We start from the raw sequence: 18,461 nt of genomic DNA, 5'->3' as shown, positions 1-18,461 counted from the left end.
GCATGGCTAGCGAGGATCATCAACCAGTACCGAAATCAGATCCACGAACGTGCGATAACATTTCGTTTGGTGACAGCTGTTCAGGCACGGTTTTAAAGGGATCTTCGATCGAACCCCGCATTTCGCATTGTCTTGGCGCGATGGAAAAACCACGAACGTGTGTTAATCTTGATGGGTTTCCCTTGTTATCATGGTAATCCCGCTCACAAGACAGAAGTACATGCTCATAGAGACACCGAAAATATAGGTATCTACCGCTGTCCACCCTGAATGCCAAGACATACTTTTACCACCCAAATCATCAAACGTGCTACAGGATCGTATGGATTTCCCTATTCTTGAGCGAGATGGCGGCGATGAACCAGAGGTCGCAGGCGGATTGCTCGAAGTTTGGAAAGTGATTTAGTTGAGTGTACCAGCTCAGGATAGTGGAGTGGTTTCGTTAGATGGAAGTGGAAGTAAAAGACGAAATAAACGGATTCTTCTCTATAAGCGAAAAGAAAAGAAAAATCGAGTGCGACTTTTCATCAATATATATAGCCAGAGTTGGCGCATTGACAACTCTAGAAAACGTTTGTTTCCCACATCTGTCTAAAGGCAAAATAAAATCAGACACTTAGTCCATCAGCCAAGTCTTGGAGCAAGAAAAGAGGACAAGTCTTCCTCTCGACAACTGCAACCAGTAAGCTTAACGCGTTGACATTTCTTCAAGATGCCAAGATTACAGCAGTATGATTACATCTTCGCCATTGGTACATTGTTTGCTATGCTTGACGCATACAACAATGGTGCAAGTGAGTAGGAGGATCGCTTTCTTCCGCCTCCTTCTAGCCTTTCCACCCTTGTCTCGCCCACAGTATGCGGATCAGCTGACTGACTGTGTGGTCGTGTGAGCAGACGATGTAGCGAACTCATGGGCCACCTCTGTATCCTCCCGTTCCGTCTCATACCGACAAGCAATGATTCTCGGTACGATTTTCGAAATGGTCGGTGCTATCGCTGTCGGTGCCAGAACTGCGGATACCATCAAAAATGGTATCATCCCCAACTCCGCTTTCAGAGGTGATGCCGGTGTACAATTACTAGCCTTCACCTGTGCGCTCGCCGCCGCCTCATCATGGGTCATGTGGTGCACACGACACTCCGCCCACGTCTCTTCCACCTACTCTCTCGTGTCTGCCGTTGCTGGTGTTGGCGTTGCCACCGTCGGTGCATCTAAAGTACAATGGGGTTGGAATGGCGGTAAAGGTTTAGGAGCAATCTTCGCTGGTCTCGGTATGGCTCCTGCTATTTCAGCCGCATTCGGTGCCATCATCTTCATGCTTATCAAACTGGTCGTACACGTCCGACGAAATCCCGTCCGATGGGCTGTATGGAGTTCACCATTCTTCTTCCTCGTCGCCGCTACCATCTGTACCCTCTCCATCGTCTACAAGGGATCTCCATCTCTCGGTCTCGCCAAGAAACCCAAGTGGTATATCGTTTCCGTCACTTTGGGTACAGGTTTTGGTGTCTGCCTACTCTCCGCCCTTTTCTTCGTCCCCTTTGTTCACGCCAAGGTCATCAAGAAGGACTACACTTTGAGATGGTACCACGTCTTCCTTGGTCCAGCTCTCTTCTCACGACCTGCTCCTCCCGATGCTGACAAAGCCGTGGTACCCAACTATGCCGTTGTTCAAGAAGATGAGGAGGAAGAGAAGAGAAACTATGAAAATCCTGAAACCAAAGTAGACATTGGATCTCCAGCTATGACCCCTGCTACCCCATTTACCCTTAACAAAGGCGGCGATCAAACTTCAAGTGAATCTCAACAACCTTCATACAAGGAACTCATGGCTCAATCCGAAGCTCGGTTCCACGCCAGACTCAGAGAACACCGAGGACCCCTCGGATGGGCTATGCGAACTCTCCATGAAAACCCCATGGGAGCCGGTCAAATCTACGAAGTGAAGAACATGAAGATCCTTGCTAAGCGAATCCCAGCTATGATTGTTTGTGGTGCATTGTACGGTGTTAATTACGATATTCACGCTGCTCAATCAGGTGTCCATGGTACTCCAGAAGGTGAACGAATGGCTGCCGTATACGCTCACGCTCCTAAATACCCCAACGAAGTGGAACACACCTACTCTTTCATCCAAGTTCTCACTGCTTGTACTGCCTCTTTCGCACATGGTGCCAACGATATCGGTAACTCTGTCGGTCCATGGGCCGTCATCTACTCCGCTTGGAACACTGGGGATGCCGCCGGGTCGAAACTTCCCGTACCAGTTTGGCAACTCGCTGTTCTTTCCGGTATGATCTCGATCGGTCTCATCACTTACGGTTACAACATCATGAAGGTTATGGGTAATAAGATCACCTACCACTCTCCCTCCAGAGGATGTTCGATGGAGATGGGTGCTGCTCTCACTGTGCTCATCTTCTCTCAATACTCCCTTCCCGTATCTACCTCGATGTGTATCACTGGTGCTACCGTCGGTGTGGGATTGTGTAACGGTACTTGGAGAGCAGTCAACTGGCAACGAGTAGGCTTATTGCTATTGGCTTGGATCTTGACTATCCCTATTGCTGGTACATTAGGTGGTTGTTTGATGGGTATCCTCCTCAATACCCCTCATTTCAGCTAAGGATTGCTGTTTATACTATTTTGCGTCTCATACAGCCAGCAAAGTATTTCTCCTTCATAGATATCTCGTAAACATGTTTAATGAATTTAATATAATGATCACTTTGCATCCAGGCAGTATCCAGATGGTGAGAGCATAAGTACGTTAGTCTATCAGCCTTGATTGAGCCAGCGTGTCTGAAAGATGAATGATGACCAAACGCAGCGTCTTTATGATGCTGTGTATCCTATACTAGAAGTCTGCATTCGGAGTCACTCGACACGTTACACTACCACGCAAACCTACACCCGACCTGTCACATCGCTGAACACCAGCTATTCCCGAGGCTCAAACACCACCGCCTTCGGATTCAGTGGCTTGCTCTTCGACGCCAGGCTTCCATATGAGCTCAACGGCACGTAAATCTGTCCGTTTGTGATCGGGTAATATGGTTTCGGCTCTGGCACTTCGGTGATATCACTTGGTGTGAACGTACCAGCATGATCGGACTGTTGTACAATACACACCAACGATAGTTAGTAGTTCGCATTTGCGATGGCATAGGTGTCATGTACAGTACTGAACTTACTGATGTGGTATCTTCATCGGATTGATCATGAGCAATCTCTACCAAGTCATCAAGGTCTTTTGGCTTATCATCACTTGTATTCATCTCCGTGTACTCTTCGAGCGCGGTTGAGGTAGGTTGCGTAAGTGGCATACTTGCAGTGGAAGTTCGGTTTTTACGACTCCTAATTGATTTACCGGATTTAATATGATATGAAAGGTCATTACTCCTACCTACCATAGGATCGGGTGGGCAAAGCTGTATCTGTTCACTGTTGTTACTGCTTTTCTTCTTCTTCTGTTTCTTCTTTCTATTGCTCACCGTGGTGAACCCTTGGTTATCCGAGTTGTCCGCTGCGGTTGCAGACTCGGATATCAATGTGGCACATTTTGTGTCTTCCCAGGGCTTCTTCCATCCTCCTTTTGCGGAATCCCATCCAGTCATGTCGTTCCTGGTACTCGCTTGAGGTCGAGGGGTTGTTCCACCATGAACCAGAGGGGTATGAGCTTCTGTATTTCCATCATTGGTATCAAGACCATTATCACGAGCTTCATCCAGACCAGAGGACAGTGCAGTGGTATTTCCTTCTGATATCGCATTGACCATCGTCTTCTCTTCTCCTTTGTCGATCACAATGTCATTCGCTCCTTCGCATGCACTTGTCAACACGGGACCATTTCGCTTAGTAAGTTCCTCTCTCTTCAACTGACCTAGCATATCTCTCCAATCATCTATATCCTCAGGCCAACTCCACTCCGTATCCCTCTCCTTTCCAACCTTCTTTAAATCTCTCTCAACCCGTTTTCTGGTATTAATCACCGTATCTTCCAATCCTCTAATTTGTTTAGATTTCTCTCTGATCATCCTCTCACTCTTCTCTAGCTTATACTTTTCTTCTCTATCCGTTCCCGTCGGTAAAAGACTTACGAATTTCCTGTGTGATTCTAGAGTCGATCGATGACATCTCAATTCATAATCAATTTCTACACCTCTTTTCCAAATTTTCATTATTCCCCTCAATCCCCTATCCTCTTGGCTATTCATCAACTGGTCAAATCTAATCTTCTGACTATTGAAAGTTTTATCCTGCAATCTCTTCAAATTCCAAGGATCATTAAATAGATCTTTTGTATATCTAAATAAAGCAGACTGGGTATATGTAAATTTCCAAAAATCATTCTCATCCGTTACTTTTTTTTCGCTGCTTAGGCTTAGGTGATTGTCGTACGTCAATGATTCCCTTTTTGGACCGGTTTGAGACATTGATTCTTGGGTTAACGATAAGTATCTGGGGACTTCACTGATGAGTTCATCGATCGGTAAGATATCCTTGTCAACTTGATCGCCGATCGAATTATATCTGTCAGACCCAGACTGAGACGTAGATTTGGACCAATTGAATAGTTTTTAAGGTAGGGTATCAAGTGATTTCGATTCCTGTGCACTACCCACGTCATTGTCAGTAGGAAATGATATGCCATCTAGCATTAATGGCTGGTCGGTATTCCCATCTACCAAGTATGACTTCAGGCTCCATCCTTTTGCATTATCGTGAGATGGATTTTCTTTTTGATCTTGGATGATCTTCGACTCGACGTGAATGCCTGTCCATAGGTTCACTGAACTCAAGTCACGGATACGTACCGTCTCTTCAGGCTGATTTCGGGTATCCTTAAGCATCAAGTATAACGTAGATCCGTAAGTAAACGTTTAGTGAGATATGTGGTAGAAGAAGGAGTGCCTTGGAATGAATCGAACAAGCAGGATGCAAGAACAGCTCTCTGTGTTTTCGGATGTAATCTGCACACGATATATGTATTCGTGGGAGATGTTGATTTTGCGATCTGAGACGTAAGCAGGCTTTTATGCGCAACAAGGGAGCAGCGAAGCAGATGGAAGCTTCCCCTCTTTTACTTTGACTACGCTGAAGTCTGGAATCTACTGAAAGGATATCCGATCATGGCGGGATCGCACGAAACAACTCGGCGAAGGCAACATCTCATGGGCGATCAGCTATTCAATCTATCAAGGATGCGAGGATTGCAAACTTCATCTATGATGATAGATGTCCATTGTTATAATTCTGCATATCCCATAATCTCAAGGTCCATGGACCAACTCTCCACCTTTCTCCTCCTCCATATGACCGTTCACTTTGACTCTGTTTACTTTCACCTCGACTTTCTCTGTATCAGTTTCCACGGTATTACCAATAACCCTGAGATCAACTTTCCCATCATGTAACAACGGAGTCGGACCTTGTCCACAACCATTTTCAACCCATGATCGTACGCTCTGAACAGCCAATTCAGGTTGTCTCTTATACCTCATCAAATACCCTTGTAACGCCGATACGGAGATTACATCACCTGGTATATGGGACGAAAATTCTTCGGCGAGGGATGCGATATTCATCGTCGGTTTCTCATCTTCGTTATCAGTGTCTTTTGATTCGGGGTCGGATCGATAAAAGTATTCGAATAACGATTTAGCTTGGGATTTGGTAGCGTGTTTGAACTCTATCCAAATGTCACATCGGCCTAGCGCACCATACGGGACTATACCATCAGCTCACACTGCCCTGCCAATACCACTGGATACGGTGAGTCGTCATAGAGAAGTCACATACCTGGTCTGGACAAAGCCGGATCAATTCTATCTTTCCAATTAGTCGTGCAGAACAATAATCTACCTTCACCTGAAGCTACACCGTCCAGGGCGTTCAGAAGGCCTGAGAGGGTGATACCTTCTTTTGACTGTCTGGCAGATTTGGGCAACTGCCCATTCTTGATCGCGTTGTCCAAAGCCGAGGAGTTGGCATGTTGCGGTCGGTAAACCTCTTCTTCGTCTTGAGGTTTTTTGGTGGTGAACGCGCAATCGCTATCGATAAAGGGAATTATTGCATCAGTGGCAAATACTGTACGGGTGAGATAATTTGATGATACTGTATACTCACATGTCTTCCATCAGTAAGAGGCATTTGCCAGGACAAGCTTGTAACAATTCTTGGAGCTTGTCATCGTCGAGACTATATGAAGCGAAGTGTGAGTATGTATCAGGGCAAGAAACAGGATCGCTACGCTAAGTCAGAATATCTACGGTTTACTCACCTCTTACCGCCCAGATTAACGAGGTATATGTCCAAATTGAGTTCGGCAGCGAGAGCACCGACTAACAATACCAATGAGATTAGCTTGATGGCTTGTACTTTCCCGAGTAGATCGTCTGTCAGATGGAGACAGACAACCACTGAGAAAGGATACATAAATCAATTAGGTGTCGGAACGATGCTCACTCATACTACTTTTTCCACTTCCAGCCACCCCAAAGCACAAATAACCCCTTCTATACGGAATACCCCTTCTCAAGTAGAATTCCGACTCTTTGAGAAACTCTTGACAATCGTTCAATATCCAATCTTTGATATTACTATCAAGAAAGATACTCTCCCATGGTCGGTTGGGTCTCGAGGACGTTCGTTGCCAAGTCGCACCATGGCTAAGATTAGGAGTGAAGATAGACGTCTTGTTCGCAGTCAGAGTTTTGAATCTATCATGCGATTCAGTCAGGAGTGAAGTGAACATTCGAGGTGTTGCGAAATATGCTCTACAAATAAGTATGACCTCGTTAGCTCATCTTCTGTAAGTATGTGAGGAAGATGAGATGACGTGAGCTGAACTGGATCAAAAGTTGAAGCTCACTTCATGATGATCCATTTTTTGCCTCCTCTCAATGCATCGTCATCCTGCACCATCCCTATTCTGATAGTCTTTCCCTTGAAATTGAACTTCTGCCATGCACCTACATTCACATCACCCAGGAGATATGAAATGCGCCGCATTATCATCTATCTTAATTTCTCTTGATGGATGAGAACTGTAGGACAAACTTACCTATACTAGGAACCATATCGACCCTCACCTTCTTATGATTTCTATCTCCCTGATTATCTCCATAATGACCATTTCTAGCCTCATGGTAATCTTCCACATAATGTCCCTTCAAGTAATATCTCCAATTCCGAGGTTTCTTAGTTGAGATAGTCACGTCTATCAATGTAGACCTATTAGAAAAAGGAAGTGATCTAACGACCGTACGAAGAAAAGAATATTTCTCTTCATCTTCCTCATCCTGGAGATTATCGGCTTTGAACGTAGAAAGGTAGTTGTAAATCCAATCGTAAGATTCGTCATCTTCTGATATCCTTGCTGTAGCCACTACACCTGTAGTACAATATGACGATACGACGATCACAGATTAGCGTTCGACACTTCACATTCCCTGGTTAAAATAGGGAACGAAGGCTATTGAGACACCCACTTTGCGATATCCACTTGACCAACACTGGAATCCACCCCCTACACATTTCGAGGAAAGCCCCTACAGAGAGGTATTTCAACCAATCGTTGAAGATTGGATGATCCTGAACGAAGTCCATGAAGGGGTGGAAGATAGCGACGAGGGTGGAAAGCAGTGGGGTAAGGTAAGTTAAGAGCAGCGGAGTCATCTTTACCAATCTTTATTATGTTGTCGGTGAAGGACAGTAAATAAATTATAAGAAAGGAGTGAGTCGTGTTGCCCTTGAATAGTTGATCAATAGTAATGATAAGAAAAGAAAGTAAGAGCAAAGAGGGAAGACGGAACGATGATCGATCCACCCCACTTTATATATATATATTTGACGGTTTCCCTCTTTTCTCGTCGATCATATCTGATAGTACGTATTTCCTCGTGTTTTGCTGTGTGCTGTGGCATCTTGCCAAAGTGACATGGGTGATTTGGCATGTACCTGTACACAGAACATGATATGCAGTCGTAGGACCTTGATGCTGTTATTGCTGTTGCTGATGGTGACAATTATTTCGAGGTTACGAGTATGTAGCAGATGTCTTACTCTTACACAGCTTTCACCCTCCCTCCCACCCTCCTTTCGGTTGTATAAATAAGGTTATCTCCGGTCGGCCGGATCATGTAACGTTTGAAAATGTATACACATGATTCATATCGATGATTGTATTTTCACTATCATCTATAACCTACACTTACAGAACATAAACACACACTCTCGAACCTTGGGTCTGTGCTCGATTCCAATCTGATGGAGGGTAATCTCTCTTAGAGCATTTCGTATCGACGGAACCTATTTGAGGTATATGGTACAATGTCAGCTTTACTTTGTCAAGGATAAGTATAACAATGCAGCACCCACGTATAACCCAAGAAAGCCAGATCCTTCTTCGCATCCGAACCAGTATCCGCACCACTTGGGACTTCCGGAACTTGGTCCAATTCGTCTGTGGGGAAATAAGAAGTATCGGTAATGGACCTCAGGTGAGGAACAAAAGGTGCATCTATGTCTCTGATGGTTGACCAGTCGACACCGTAGAAGAACTAAGAAAAAGAGGGAGGGTCAGTATTGTCGGATGAACATGTATCGGAGTATTGATCTACCAAGACGTTCGACTTACAGGATGAGCTTTCAACTGCTCAACAGTCAACCTCTTGTCGGCCTCGCACAACATTCTGAATAGAGAACATGTACGAATGAGCTGGGTGAACAGGTTCCGCTGTTCAGTAGACTCACCTTCGAATCAGATCCTCGGCTTCACGACTGAGATGGACATCATCAGGGAAGAATAGGTGGTTTCTCCAATCAATAATTTTCCTATATACATCATGGGCATTCTCAGAACAGAACGGAGGGTATCCTGCAGCCGTATAATACGTCAGTAGCAGTTCCAATAGATCCATTTCTATAACTTACCAACCAAACATTCAAACATGATAGCGCCCAAAGACCACCAATCGCACTCCTTTCCATACCCTTGTTGGAGGAAGATTTCAGGTGAGATCTACGAGAAAGAGACACAGTACGATTAGCCTACAAAATCAATTACCATGTCAGACCAAAAGAAATAGCTACACTCACATAATCGGGCGTTCCAACAGTCGAATAAGCCAACTTCCTCCTATTAGCTTTCCAAGTAGCTATATCCTGTTTACTCGTCATTGTCAAGTTGATCGCATTGACCATCACACTGTTTCTCGATGCGTTACCCGCTTGAGGTCGAGTAGTCTGGTTACCTTCACCACCTAACAGTCTTTGATAATATGCTGAATCGTGTTGTTTGTGGAATCCCGTTGAGAGACCGAAATCTGATAATTTGATGTGACCCATTGAATCGATTAAGATGTTGTCGGGTTTGATGTCTCTGCGGTATACAGACAGAACATCATTTCATGAGTTAGCCTAAATTCTACTTTGCTTTAGGTGTGGATCTGAAGGATGGATGAAGGCTCACCGATGAATGAACCCGAGATTGTGTACAGCTTCAATAGCCAAGATACATTCTGCCATGTAAAATTTAGTCACGTCTTCAGAGAAAGTATCGTATTTGATCAACCTATCATGGTTGTGTCAGTTGAAGGGCGGTACACATAGATAACCCACTCACATAGTCATCAGATCACCTCCGGGTAGAAACTCCATAACCAGATAGAGATATTGAGTATCTTGGAAAGAGTAATAGAGCTGTACTACCCATGGGGAATTTGATTCTGCCAATACGTCTCTCTCAGCTCTAACATGTGCGAGCTGTACAGGAGAAGCGGAACAGATCAGTCAAACTCTTCCAAATAGTTATTCGAGAGTCCACAACGATGATAACGTTGTATATGAAGAAAATAAAACTCACCTGATCTTTCTTGAACATCTCATTCTTCTTGAGCGTCTTCATAGCGTAGATCTTACCCGTATCTACCTTTTGGGTCAATCTGACTTCACCGAAAGCACCTTTACCTATGACTTTGACGGTTCTGAAATCTTCTAATCCGATCCGAGTACGACGGAGACGGAGGAAGCTGTGGTGGCAGATTGAGAGTAGGACAAAAGTGGCATGTGGATCCATGAGAGATAGATGAGATCGCAAAGAAACGAGGTAGGAAGGGACGTATGGAATGTTTGATCAGCTTGCAATCAGATTCAACAGCGGTGGACGGAAGAAACTCACTTGCTCTCCCTTCTTCCGAGAGCTAAGAGTTGTCTAGCCTTCAAAGTATCAGGTGTCAAAGCGTCCGCTGCTAGTTGTTTCTCCAATGCTGTTCGTCTATGTTCACATACATGTAAACTATCAGCTACCATCTTGCTTTTACTTTACACCGGCATGAAGATATTTTGGGGTTAGGAGAGGTATCAGGTAATAGGGAACATTTGATTGATGATCATCAGATCCAGTAGATCTATCAGACATCCAAGGAAAAAAATGTTTTCTCATCCTTATACGATGTACGATATAGAATTACTCCAACGCCGTATCATGTATGACGAAAACGAATCCGTTTACTCACCGTTCTTTCCTTCCTACAACACCTTCAACAGCTTCCTTATAGAACAATTCCAATTTCATCTTTGCAGCCATCGCCTTCCCTTGTACCGATTCACCAAATTGTGAAGGACGTCGTTCAAAATATACATAATCTGGTCCTTTATCTCCACCGCCTACTGCGTTAGAGGAGGAGGAAGATGAAGATTGAGAAGGGTGTAAAGAACCTGATGAACCTTGTGAGGGGATACCTCCCTGATTTTGACCTGGGTGAGGCGCGGTGGAACCTGGTTGACCGAGGTTCTGAGCCGAAACGGATGGTACGTTTGGCATAGGACTGGTACGACCATTTCCACCAGGATTGGTAGAAGGGGTAAGGCCGGATGAAGGACCTGCTCCTCCTGGTTGAGCTTGAGGGGGTCGATATGCCATTGTGGATGTGGATGCGAAAATCGATGGGTTAAAGCTTAGGAATTGATAGATATGATTGTTGGCGGAAGAGCTGAAGTGGGCCAATTGAGTCGGTCCTAGTCACCTGGTAAGGGAAGAATTCCTTTCTACAACCAATTCAATCTGGATATCCTTCTGGGATGACCGACCGATGACTGTTACAAGAGATGCAAAGATCAATTGCGGACCGCAGGTGGTGATGGGAGGAATAGCAGGATTGGTCGTAGGCAAGATTTGACAGGATGAAAGGCTGTACAATTATTACAGAGGTGGTATGAGCTGATGAAGGATGTGAACTGTATTGTATGATACGTATGAATATGAATGATAGGATAGGATGCACGGTGTTCTCTTTGTTCACGGTTGGTCGTCAAGAGGATATCACCGTGTCACCCTCCCTCTGGCAGTCTGACACGCGTCAAGTGAAACAAATCAATTGATTACGAACAAACTCTAATGCCATCCATGACATCACTACAAAAGCATATCCTAATGACCATTACAAATTTCAGCTCTGCCATCTTCTCATCCTCACTCGACATGGATGGGATGGGATGGGATAGATCGCTGCAACTGCACTGCGATCATATAGATAGATATACGAATTCATTCCATTCATACGAATCGGTTCGAATCACTTTTAATTGATACAGTAATATAACTTCTTTCCTTGCCCGTAACTCCTACTCGATGCAATTAATGATTTGTTACTTGTTTTGTACTTGTAAACATGTAAGTCACTACAGTTAAAAAGGCCACTCGAACCTGTAACCGAAGATATCCCTCTCGCCGTCTTTACCCATATTCATCCCATCTTGATCGAAATGATCATAATATTCCGAGGTCGTGGCAGCACGTTTAGGCAGTTCGGTATTTGTGCGCGGCATCTTGGTGGAGCTGTGGACCTCAACCGGAACACAAGGTGAGAGAGTTAGTTCATGTCCAACTCCATATGGTACGAAGACGGTGGGTAGGGCTAAATGAGAAATGGACTAGACAGATAGAACTTACCTGCTCAACAGTTTGGTTCAGAGTGGGATGAGCATCTTCGTAGTGACCATCTCGGGTCTTGTATCGGTACTTGAATTGGGCAGTTTGACTGGGATGGAGCGCCCATGTCAGTATGTGGTGTCCCATCGGCAGATATCAGAATAATAGACTCACGATGGTCCGAGATCTTGCTTGGCTTGAGAATCCCATGGGTTGACCATACCTGTCGACATGAGCTTTCGAGTTGGTTCAGGTTCAGAGGCTTTGGTCATACTACATGAACCATTGACACATCAGCATGAGTCCTTTTGAGTCGGTGTTGTCTCATAGTAGAGGGATGATGAGATATGGACACATAGGTGATAAGGTGCGATATCATCCGTCATTCTATGATGAGAAAATCCGACATCCCCCGTTCAGACGATACGTCATACCCTTCCCATCATCCCCATCGTGAAGGAAGCTACTGTACCGGAGAAGATGAGAAATAGCAAAGGGAAAGGATCACTCACAAGAAATATCCTGCTACACCGAGAATACCAGTGACGATGATACTCAAAGGGTACAAGGCCGGGTCTCGCTTGGCGAATCGGTTGACGTTCTTGGTGGCTTGTTGGAGGTTACCAGTGTGAGAGAGGTTGTGGGGGTCGGGCTGTGGATTGAGGGAGACAGCGACAAGTGTGCGAGTGGGCCATCAAATCCGGATCGATAGAGTGATACGAGTGAGAAACGGCGATCGACTCATCAGCACATTATCCTGTCTCTCGTTCCGATCGCAAAAATAATAGTAGGAAAAGCGAAACTCACTTGAGATTGTCTGGGAGGAAGAGAAGACATGATTGCTGTTGTTGTAGTTGAAGTGTTCGTTAAGTTGTAGAGTAGCTTGACTGATATGTATCGTTAGTTGTTGTTATACGTTATATGTGAGAAAGAGAAAGAGAAGGGGAAGGGGAGAAATACGATGTGCAGTCTAATGAACCGGTACTTATACCCGACCATCTACTGTCATGTACGTCGATGGACCGCTGACGTGACGCAACATGATTCAGGATAGGGAACATTCACTCACTTTACGATTTGGTTTGATTCGATTGGATAATAGGAAACAAGGAATGAGAGTGGGATGGGAAATTAGACTAATCGAGTTGTCAGTAGTCTATGCAGGTGCTGCAGTGGAGCAGCAGCGTGCAAGAAAGGATGTGGAAAGAGATGAGGGATGACGTATGACGTCAGTTGATCAACCACTCATCTAAATCAACTCTAATTGTCGGTTGATTGAGAATTACCTCTTTGGGTACTACACATGTGGCACGGTGCACTCCGAACCATGACTTCGTTACATAGTTGGCTCTGGCCTCTTTGATACATCATTCAAGTCTATGTCTCTGGTACATCTCTGCGTCTCGTATCTACATTATAAAATCGATATATGAATCTACATATACAGTATGATCTCCTACGTGCATTGTCGATCCTTGTCCCACTTGTCATTCCCCTCCCCAAAGTGAATTAAATTAGGTTGATCTACTCCTCGAAAAACTTTACAATCTCATTCAACTCCGTCACCCTAACCCCACCCTTGGGATAACATATAAAAGTCCTTTCACCTTCCACGCCGAATTTCTCTCTAAACTCAGCTTTCTTATCCAGACTCAGACCCTTCACTATCCCATTATACGTCCTTTCCATAATCTTGGACCTCATCTCCCCTATCCCATGAGCGATCAGGAAACTCTCCGAGACCGATGCACCAAAAGTGACTGGTTCACCGGGTACAGCCGACAGAGCAGATTGGACGGTGGATTCGATGGCTCCTTTAGGTGAAGAAGGGAAATCCAGAGCCCATTTCAGTTGATAGCCGTGTTTAGGTGAGAGACGGGTGAGGACCACCAAAGTTTCGATTCGAGGTTCATCATCTTTCGAGGTATCGCCATTGGTCTTCTTTGTATCGTCGACATTCCGTTTACTCGGATCACTCTCCGCTATGAAATACCTTCTATGCCCACTATCTCTCCAAGGTGCAATTTCCGTCAAATGAATTTGTTTGCCTTTCTTATTTCCACTACTTCTATGTTCTTGCCATTCTTCAATCCTCTCATCGATCTTATTTTTCGTGTCTTGCTCTTCTTCAATGTTGATCTCTCTGACGGAGAATACTCCTCTTTGTTGTTTGTTATTTTGGATCACTTCAGGTTTTACCTTATCCGAATTACTTCGTTGTTCCTGCGTACAACTCAAACTTCTCCATCCATACCTTTCTGCCAAAATCTCCTGGAATTCTGACGAAACCAACATCCATATAGGTTTCAACCTCAATTCATCTTTAACAAAAACTAAAAACTTCTTGGTAATTTCGGATTTTTGAGAATCTGAACAAAGTGGATCTCCAGTGATCATACAGAATTTACCCTGTTCGACATACCCCACTGCCGCACCTGTTGAGTGATCCCTCCAGATGGTAAATCGATCATCGAGCCAAGAAGTGTTGGTGGCATCTCCATAATTCGCTATGAGATCTTCCAGTGGTGGCAAGTCCGAGTCAGGGTCGCGAGATTTGGTAGTATCTGCTTCGGGATGTGGTAAAGATGGCTTTTTGGTAGGTAAGGAATGTGGATCTCGATGGAATAACGAAGATAATCGAATATCAGGCAAATCGAGATAAAATGTGATTATTCTTTCCAATCCCAACCCTGCTCCTCCATGAGGTGGCATACCCCAATCGAATGCACTGAGATACTCTTCCATCTCATCTTCGTTGATACCACTTTCTCTCATTGACTCTCGAAGTTCGAACGGATCATTGATCCTCTGTCCACCTGTACAGATCTCCTGTCCCCTAATGAACATATCGAACGAGTTGGTCGTCTTGCCGTCGTTGGCTGTATAGAATGGTCGTGCCGATTTAGGAAATCGATCGATGATATAGTAGTCCGTATGATACTTCTGTTTTACCAATTCACCCAAACGAATTTCGTCAGGCGTATGTAAGTCTTCTTCTTCGACATCTCGACCATCATCACGTAACATCTGGATAGCTTCTGAGAATGGTATAATGGGAGTTTCATCTAAGAAAACAAACTCTTCGCTGTTCCACACTTCCCTCACTCTCGCTAATTCAGATTTCATGGTGGCCAATGCTCGGAACATGTTCTTCATGATGTGATCAAGCACGTGGAAGACTTCGTGGTAATCTTGTTTGAGGGATAGTTCGATATCTAATCCTGTATATTCGGTAAGATGTCGGTGGGTATTGGAGTTTTCCGCACGGAAGACGGGTCCAATCTGGAAGAGGGGAATTCAAAGTCAGTAACAAGTATCTAGATCGTGGGCACAGACTGAGAAAGAGACCATTTGACATGGTAAAGGTGAGATCGCTTAGGTGATGTGTACATGGACTGAAATTTACTTACCTCGTATACCCTCCCGAAGTCAGCTGAAATAGCCATCTGCTTCATCAACTGAGGACTTTGTGCCAAAAAAGCTTTCCTTCCAAAATAATTGACTCTAAATACCTCTGCTCCACTCTCCGTAGCAGCGGGCTGCAGTTTTGGTGTATTAATCTCTATAAAATCCATATCGTCCAACGTATCTCTAAATACCCTTAAGAGCCTTGCACGAATTTTGAATATCGCTTGATTGGTCGGATGACGAAGGTCTAATGTCCTATTGCCCAATCTTGATCTCTGAGGTGGGGGTTCACCATGGTATAATCCAAATGGAATGTTTTTGGATGGTTCTACCAGATGAATACTTTCTATCCTTACTTCCAAGGGGGAATCCACGGATAATTTGATAGGTTTAGGAGGTTTGGCGAGTGTCCCACTGACTTGGACTATTGATTCACTGGGTATACGCTCGGTCCATTTAATCATATGTTCACTTGCTATTTCACCACTTAATACGCCCTGGATTGTGTAACCTCTATGACGGAAGATGATAAAATCCAGTTGAGTAGATAATTCCCTCTGAGTATGAATTCTTGCTCTGAATGTGACCGTTCGACCTTCAGGGAGTTGAACGACATCGTCTAAAGGGATGATTTCACCTGGAATCTCTAAATCACCATACCTCTCTCTCATAGATTGATCTTCAGTCTTGGATGCCAATTCATCAGATTCTTTACGACGACGGGCTACTTCTGCTTTCTCTTCCTCTGCACGGCGAGCTTTCTCTTCTTTCTCTCGCCGCTTCTCTTCAGTACGCTGAGCAGCCTTTCCTTGTTCAAGCTGATTCTGATCATGAGAGTGGGAGGTATCGGTGTCTTTGGAATGGTGTAGTTTGGAAACGAGGGTGGATGGTTTGAGGGCGTGTCCTAGTTTGTGGAGAGGGTTGGAAGATGATTCGGAGTAGGGTGTAGGCGAAGTGTTGGATGCGTCGACTGTCATGATGATCAATAATTTAGTGAATGAAGGGTATGCAACTATAGGTGTCGACCCTGAGAAATGATATTGAAGAGTGATTAACCTCGACTGCGAACTGATCTACCAATAACGTTTATGCTGTAGCTGGAAGAAAGGAAAGAAGAACAAAGGTGATTCTAGTCTAGCTCTTGGTGAGCAGTAACCATTTTCTCAAAGAGAGTGGAATGTGGATTGCAATTGAATGCGTGGACAACGGTATCGATGATGTCAATGATACAGCGATTAATGGATGAACGGACTATACACGAGTCTGAACATTTGGTAGCGTGCAGTTACCGTGCCGAAGTGACATACACATGTCTTCGGTCTGTCTCCCTTCCTCTCTCTTCCTCTCATTCTCAATACACGTTAGTCCAGATCTTGGAACGATGACATATCTGTAGCAACAGCAATTCGGGGAATGAATGACTGAGAAATGACGCATGCGATACACACGGAGTCATTGTAGCTTAGTGACGAGCTAGCAACAGAAACCAAAAAAAAAAAAAATGTTGCAACCGCTTGGAGATAACGTGTTGTAATTGACGTCATTGTAGATAAGTTCGTCCCTGGAACGTGACACACTACGAGTACAGTACCCTGAGATTGAGATTGAGATTCCAGCAAAGACCAGTGACGAGAAACTGGGATACAGACACTTGATCCGCAGTCGAAATTCTCATATGCATTGATCAGATCGGATTCACTTTTCGTCCATTGACTGTATATACTCGTGGACATCCCACCAAGGTCCCTGAACCATGTCTACTTCCTGGAGCTATCGACCACCATGGTCACTCCTCCTTCAAGCCAAAGCATTCCGTACCGCCGCCTCGCTAGGAATCGGAACGCAGAATTATCTCTCTTCCAATGGGTCATTTGAAAGTACAGTAGAGTGGATAGATAGTATTTTGGGAATCAAGCAGGCTAAGGATGCAATACGACTAGATATATACAACAAATCCTCTTCTACTTCTACTAATTCGTCGACTGACCGGTCTAATAGCAGTGCATGCGAAGGGGCAAGCGATTTACGACCCGGTCTAATCATATTTCACGGAGGTGGATTCGTGATAGGATCAGGATCAGACGATATCATATTCGCTCAACAATCAATCGACCAACTGGGTGCAGTGGCTATAGGCGTATCCTATCGACTTGCTCCGGAGCACCCGTTCCCCATCCCTGTGGAAGATTGCGTTTCAGCCATCATACATATATACAACCACGCCCAGAAATATGGGATAGATAAGGATAAATTGATAGTTGCTGGATTTTCAGCAGGTGGGAATTTAGCGTTATCTTCTCAACATATCCTCAATACCTTCTCCCCTAATACCGCAACTGACACCACCACGCCAGCAGAAGATGGATATGCTATTCCTGATGGGATGGAAATACCCAAGATTAAAGGACTGATCTTAATATATCCTTCATTAAACTGGACAATCTCAAGAGAAGAGAAAACTCATAATTTGCCTGATCCAAATCACGCTTTGCCGCAGTCCATGACTAGACTATTCGACTTATCTTATTTCCCCAAAGAATTAGGATATGATAGAGCAGATTATAGGTTATCTCCTGGTATAGCTCCTGATGAACTTATAGAGAAATTACCACCGGTGTGTATGACGGTGTGCGAATATGATATGCTCAGAGCGGAAGGAATGGATCTCGTAGATAGGTTGCAGAAGATGGGGAAGGATGTAGATTGGAATGAGATCAAGGGAGAAAAACATGGTTGGGATAAACCGCCGCCTTTGTATCCTAAGGACAGTGTAGGAAGGGAATATAAGAGGATTTTTGAAGTGGCTAAGAAGTGGTCGGAATAGATACTGTACGTCACACCTAGCATAAAGATAGACGTGGTGGAAGAAGGTCATAAGATTGGAGGTAGAAGGACAGACAGAGTAAACTCTAGTTCTTTCCGAAATCCGCCATTAGATATGAATGGTCCGCTACATCCCTGTGAACAGCACTTTGCACATCGTCATATGATTCGACGCTCTCTACTTCCTAGGATCATATCTCGGAAGCTGGACAAGAACAAAGATGGATTCTAGACGATATCATATTTCATATGTGATATATATATATATATATATATATAGCACAACGCAAA

At 44.4% G+C, this 18,461-nt stretch overlaps 7 protein-coding genes across 7 annotated transcripts; 2 read left to right on the top strand and 5 right to left on the bottom strand.

The window, feature by feature from the left end:
• Nucleotides 1–712: 712 nt before the first annotated feature.
• L199_006816 (uncharacterized protein) lies at nt 713–2,630 on the top strand (the record flags this gene model as incomplete). The annotated part of the gene is made up of 2 exons (XM_064892513.1): nt 713–794; nt 898–2,630. 2 exons carry the CDS (start codon nt 713–715, stop codon nt 2,628–2,630), a joined length of 1,815 nt encoding a protein of 604 aa, XP_064748585.1.
• Nucleotides 2,631–2,957: 327 nt separating this feature from the next.
• On the bottom strand, nt 2,958–4,665 carry L199_006815 (uncharacterized protein; the record flags this gene model as incomplete). The annotated part of the gene is made up of 4 exons (XM_064892512.1): nt 2,958–3,034; nt 3,106–3,118; nt 3,199–4,551; nt 4,630–4,665. 4 exons carry the CDS (start codon nt 4,663–4,665, stop codon nt 2,958–2,960), a joined length of 1,479 nt encoding a protein of 492 aa, XP_064748584.1.
• Nucleotides 4,666–5,277: 612 nt separating this feature from the next.
• On the bottom strand, nt 5,278–7,684 carry L199_006814 (uncharacterized protein; the record flags this gene model as incomplete). The annotated part of the gene is made up of 8 exons (XM_064892511.1): nt 5,278–5,717; nt 5,807–6,057; nt 6,134–6,205; nt 6,288–6,348; nt 6,473–6,783; nt 6,879–6,978; nt 7,071–7,400; nt 7,498–7,684. 8 exons carry the CDS (start codon nt 7,682–7,684, stop codon nt 5,278–5,280), a joined length of 1,752 nt encoding a protein of 583 aa, XP_064748583.1.
• A 608-nt stretch (nt 7,685–8,292) lies between these two features.
• Nucleotides 8,293–10,931, bottom strand: L199_006813 (uncharacterized protein; the record flags this gene model as incomplete). Its single annotated transcript, XM_064892510.1, has 12 exons — nt 8,293–8,317; nt 8,387–8,568; nt 8,646–8,700; nt 8,762–8,885; nt 8,942–9,029; nt 9,107–9,389; nt 9,480–9,581; nt 9,633–9,772; nt 9,873–10,038; nt 10,188–10,283; nt 10,525–10,735; nt 10,787–10,931. The coding sequence occupies 12 exons, from the start codon at nt 10,929–10,931 to the stop codon at nt 8,293–8,295; spliced, it is 1,617 nt and encodes a 538-aa protein (XP_064748582.1).
• Nucleotides 10,932–11,807: 876 nt separating this feature from the next.
• L199_006812 (uncharacterized protein) lies at nt 11,808–12,776 on the bottom strand (the record flags this gene model as incomplete). Its single annotated transcript, XM_064892509.1, has 5 exons — nt 11,808–11,846; nt 11,961–12,048; nt 12,114–12,212; nt 12,452–12,591; nt 12,747–12,776. The coding sequence occupies 5 exons, from the start codon at nt 12,774–12,776 to the stop codon at nt 11,808–11,810; spliced, it is 396 nt and encodes a 131-aa protein (XP_064748581.1).
• Nucleotides 12,777–13,463: 687 nt separating this feature from the next.
• On the bottom strand, nt 13,464–16,324 carry L199_006811 (aspartate-tRNA(Asn) ligase; the record flags this gene model as incomplete). Its single annotated transcript, XM_064892508.1, has 2 exons — nt 13,464–15,221; nt 15,350–16,324. The coding sequence occupies 2 exons, from the start codon at nt 16,322–16,324 to the stop codon at nt 13,464–13,466; spliced, it is 2,733 nt and encodes a 910-aa protein (XP_064748580.1).
• A 776-nt stretch (nt 16,325–17,100) lies between these two features.
• Nucleotides 17,101–18,171, top strand: L199_006810 (uncharacterized protein; the record flags this gene model as incomplete). Its single annotated transcript, XM_064892507.1, has 1 exon — nt 17,101–18,171. The coding sequence occupies one exon, from the start codon at nt 17,101–17,103 to the stop codon at nt 18,169–18,171; it is 1,071 nt and encodes a 356-aa protein (XP_064748579.1).
• Nucleotides 18,172–18,461: the final 290 nt, after the last annotated feature.

Source organism: Kwoniella botswanensis, chromosome 1 (assembly GCF_036426115.1).
Source record: "Kwoniella botswanensis chromosome 1, complete sequence".
Taxonomy (NCBI): Eukaryota; Fungi; Basidiomycota; class Tremellomycetes; order Tremellales; family Cryptococcaceae; genus Kwoniella; species Kwoniella botswanensis.
The sequence above is the reverse complement of the archived record's forward strand: the minus strand, read 5'-3'. Positions and strand labels throughout refer to the sequence as shown.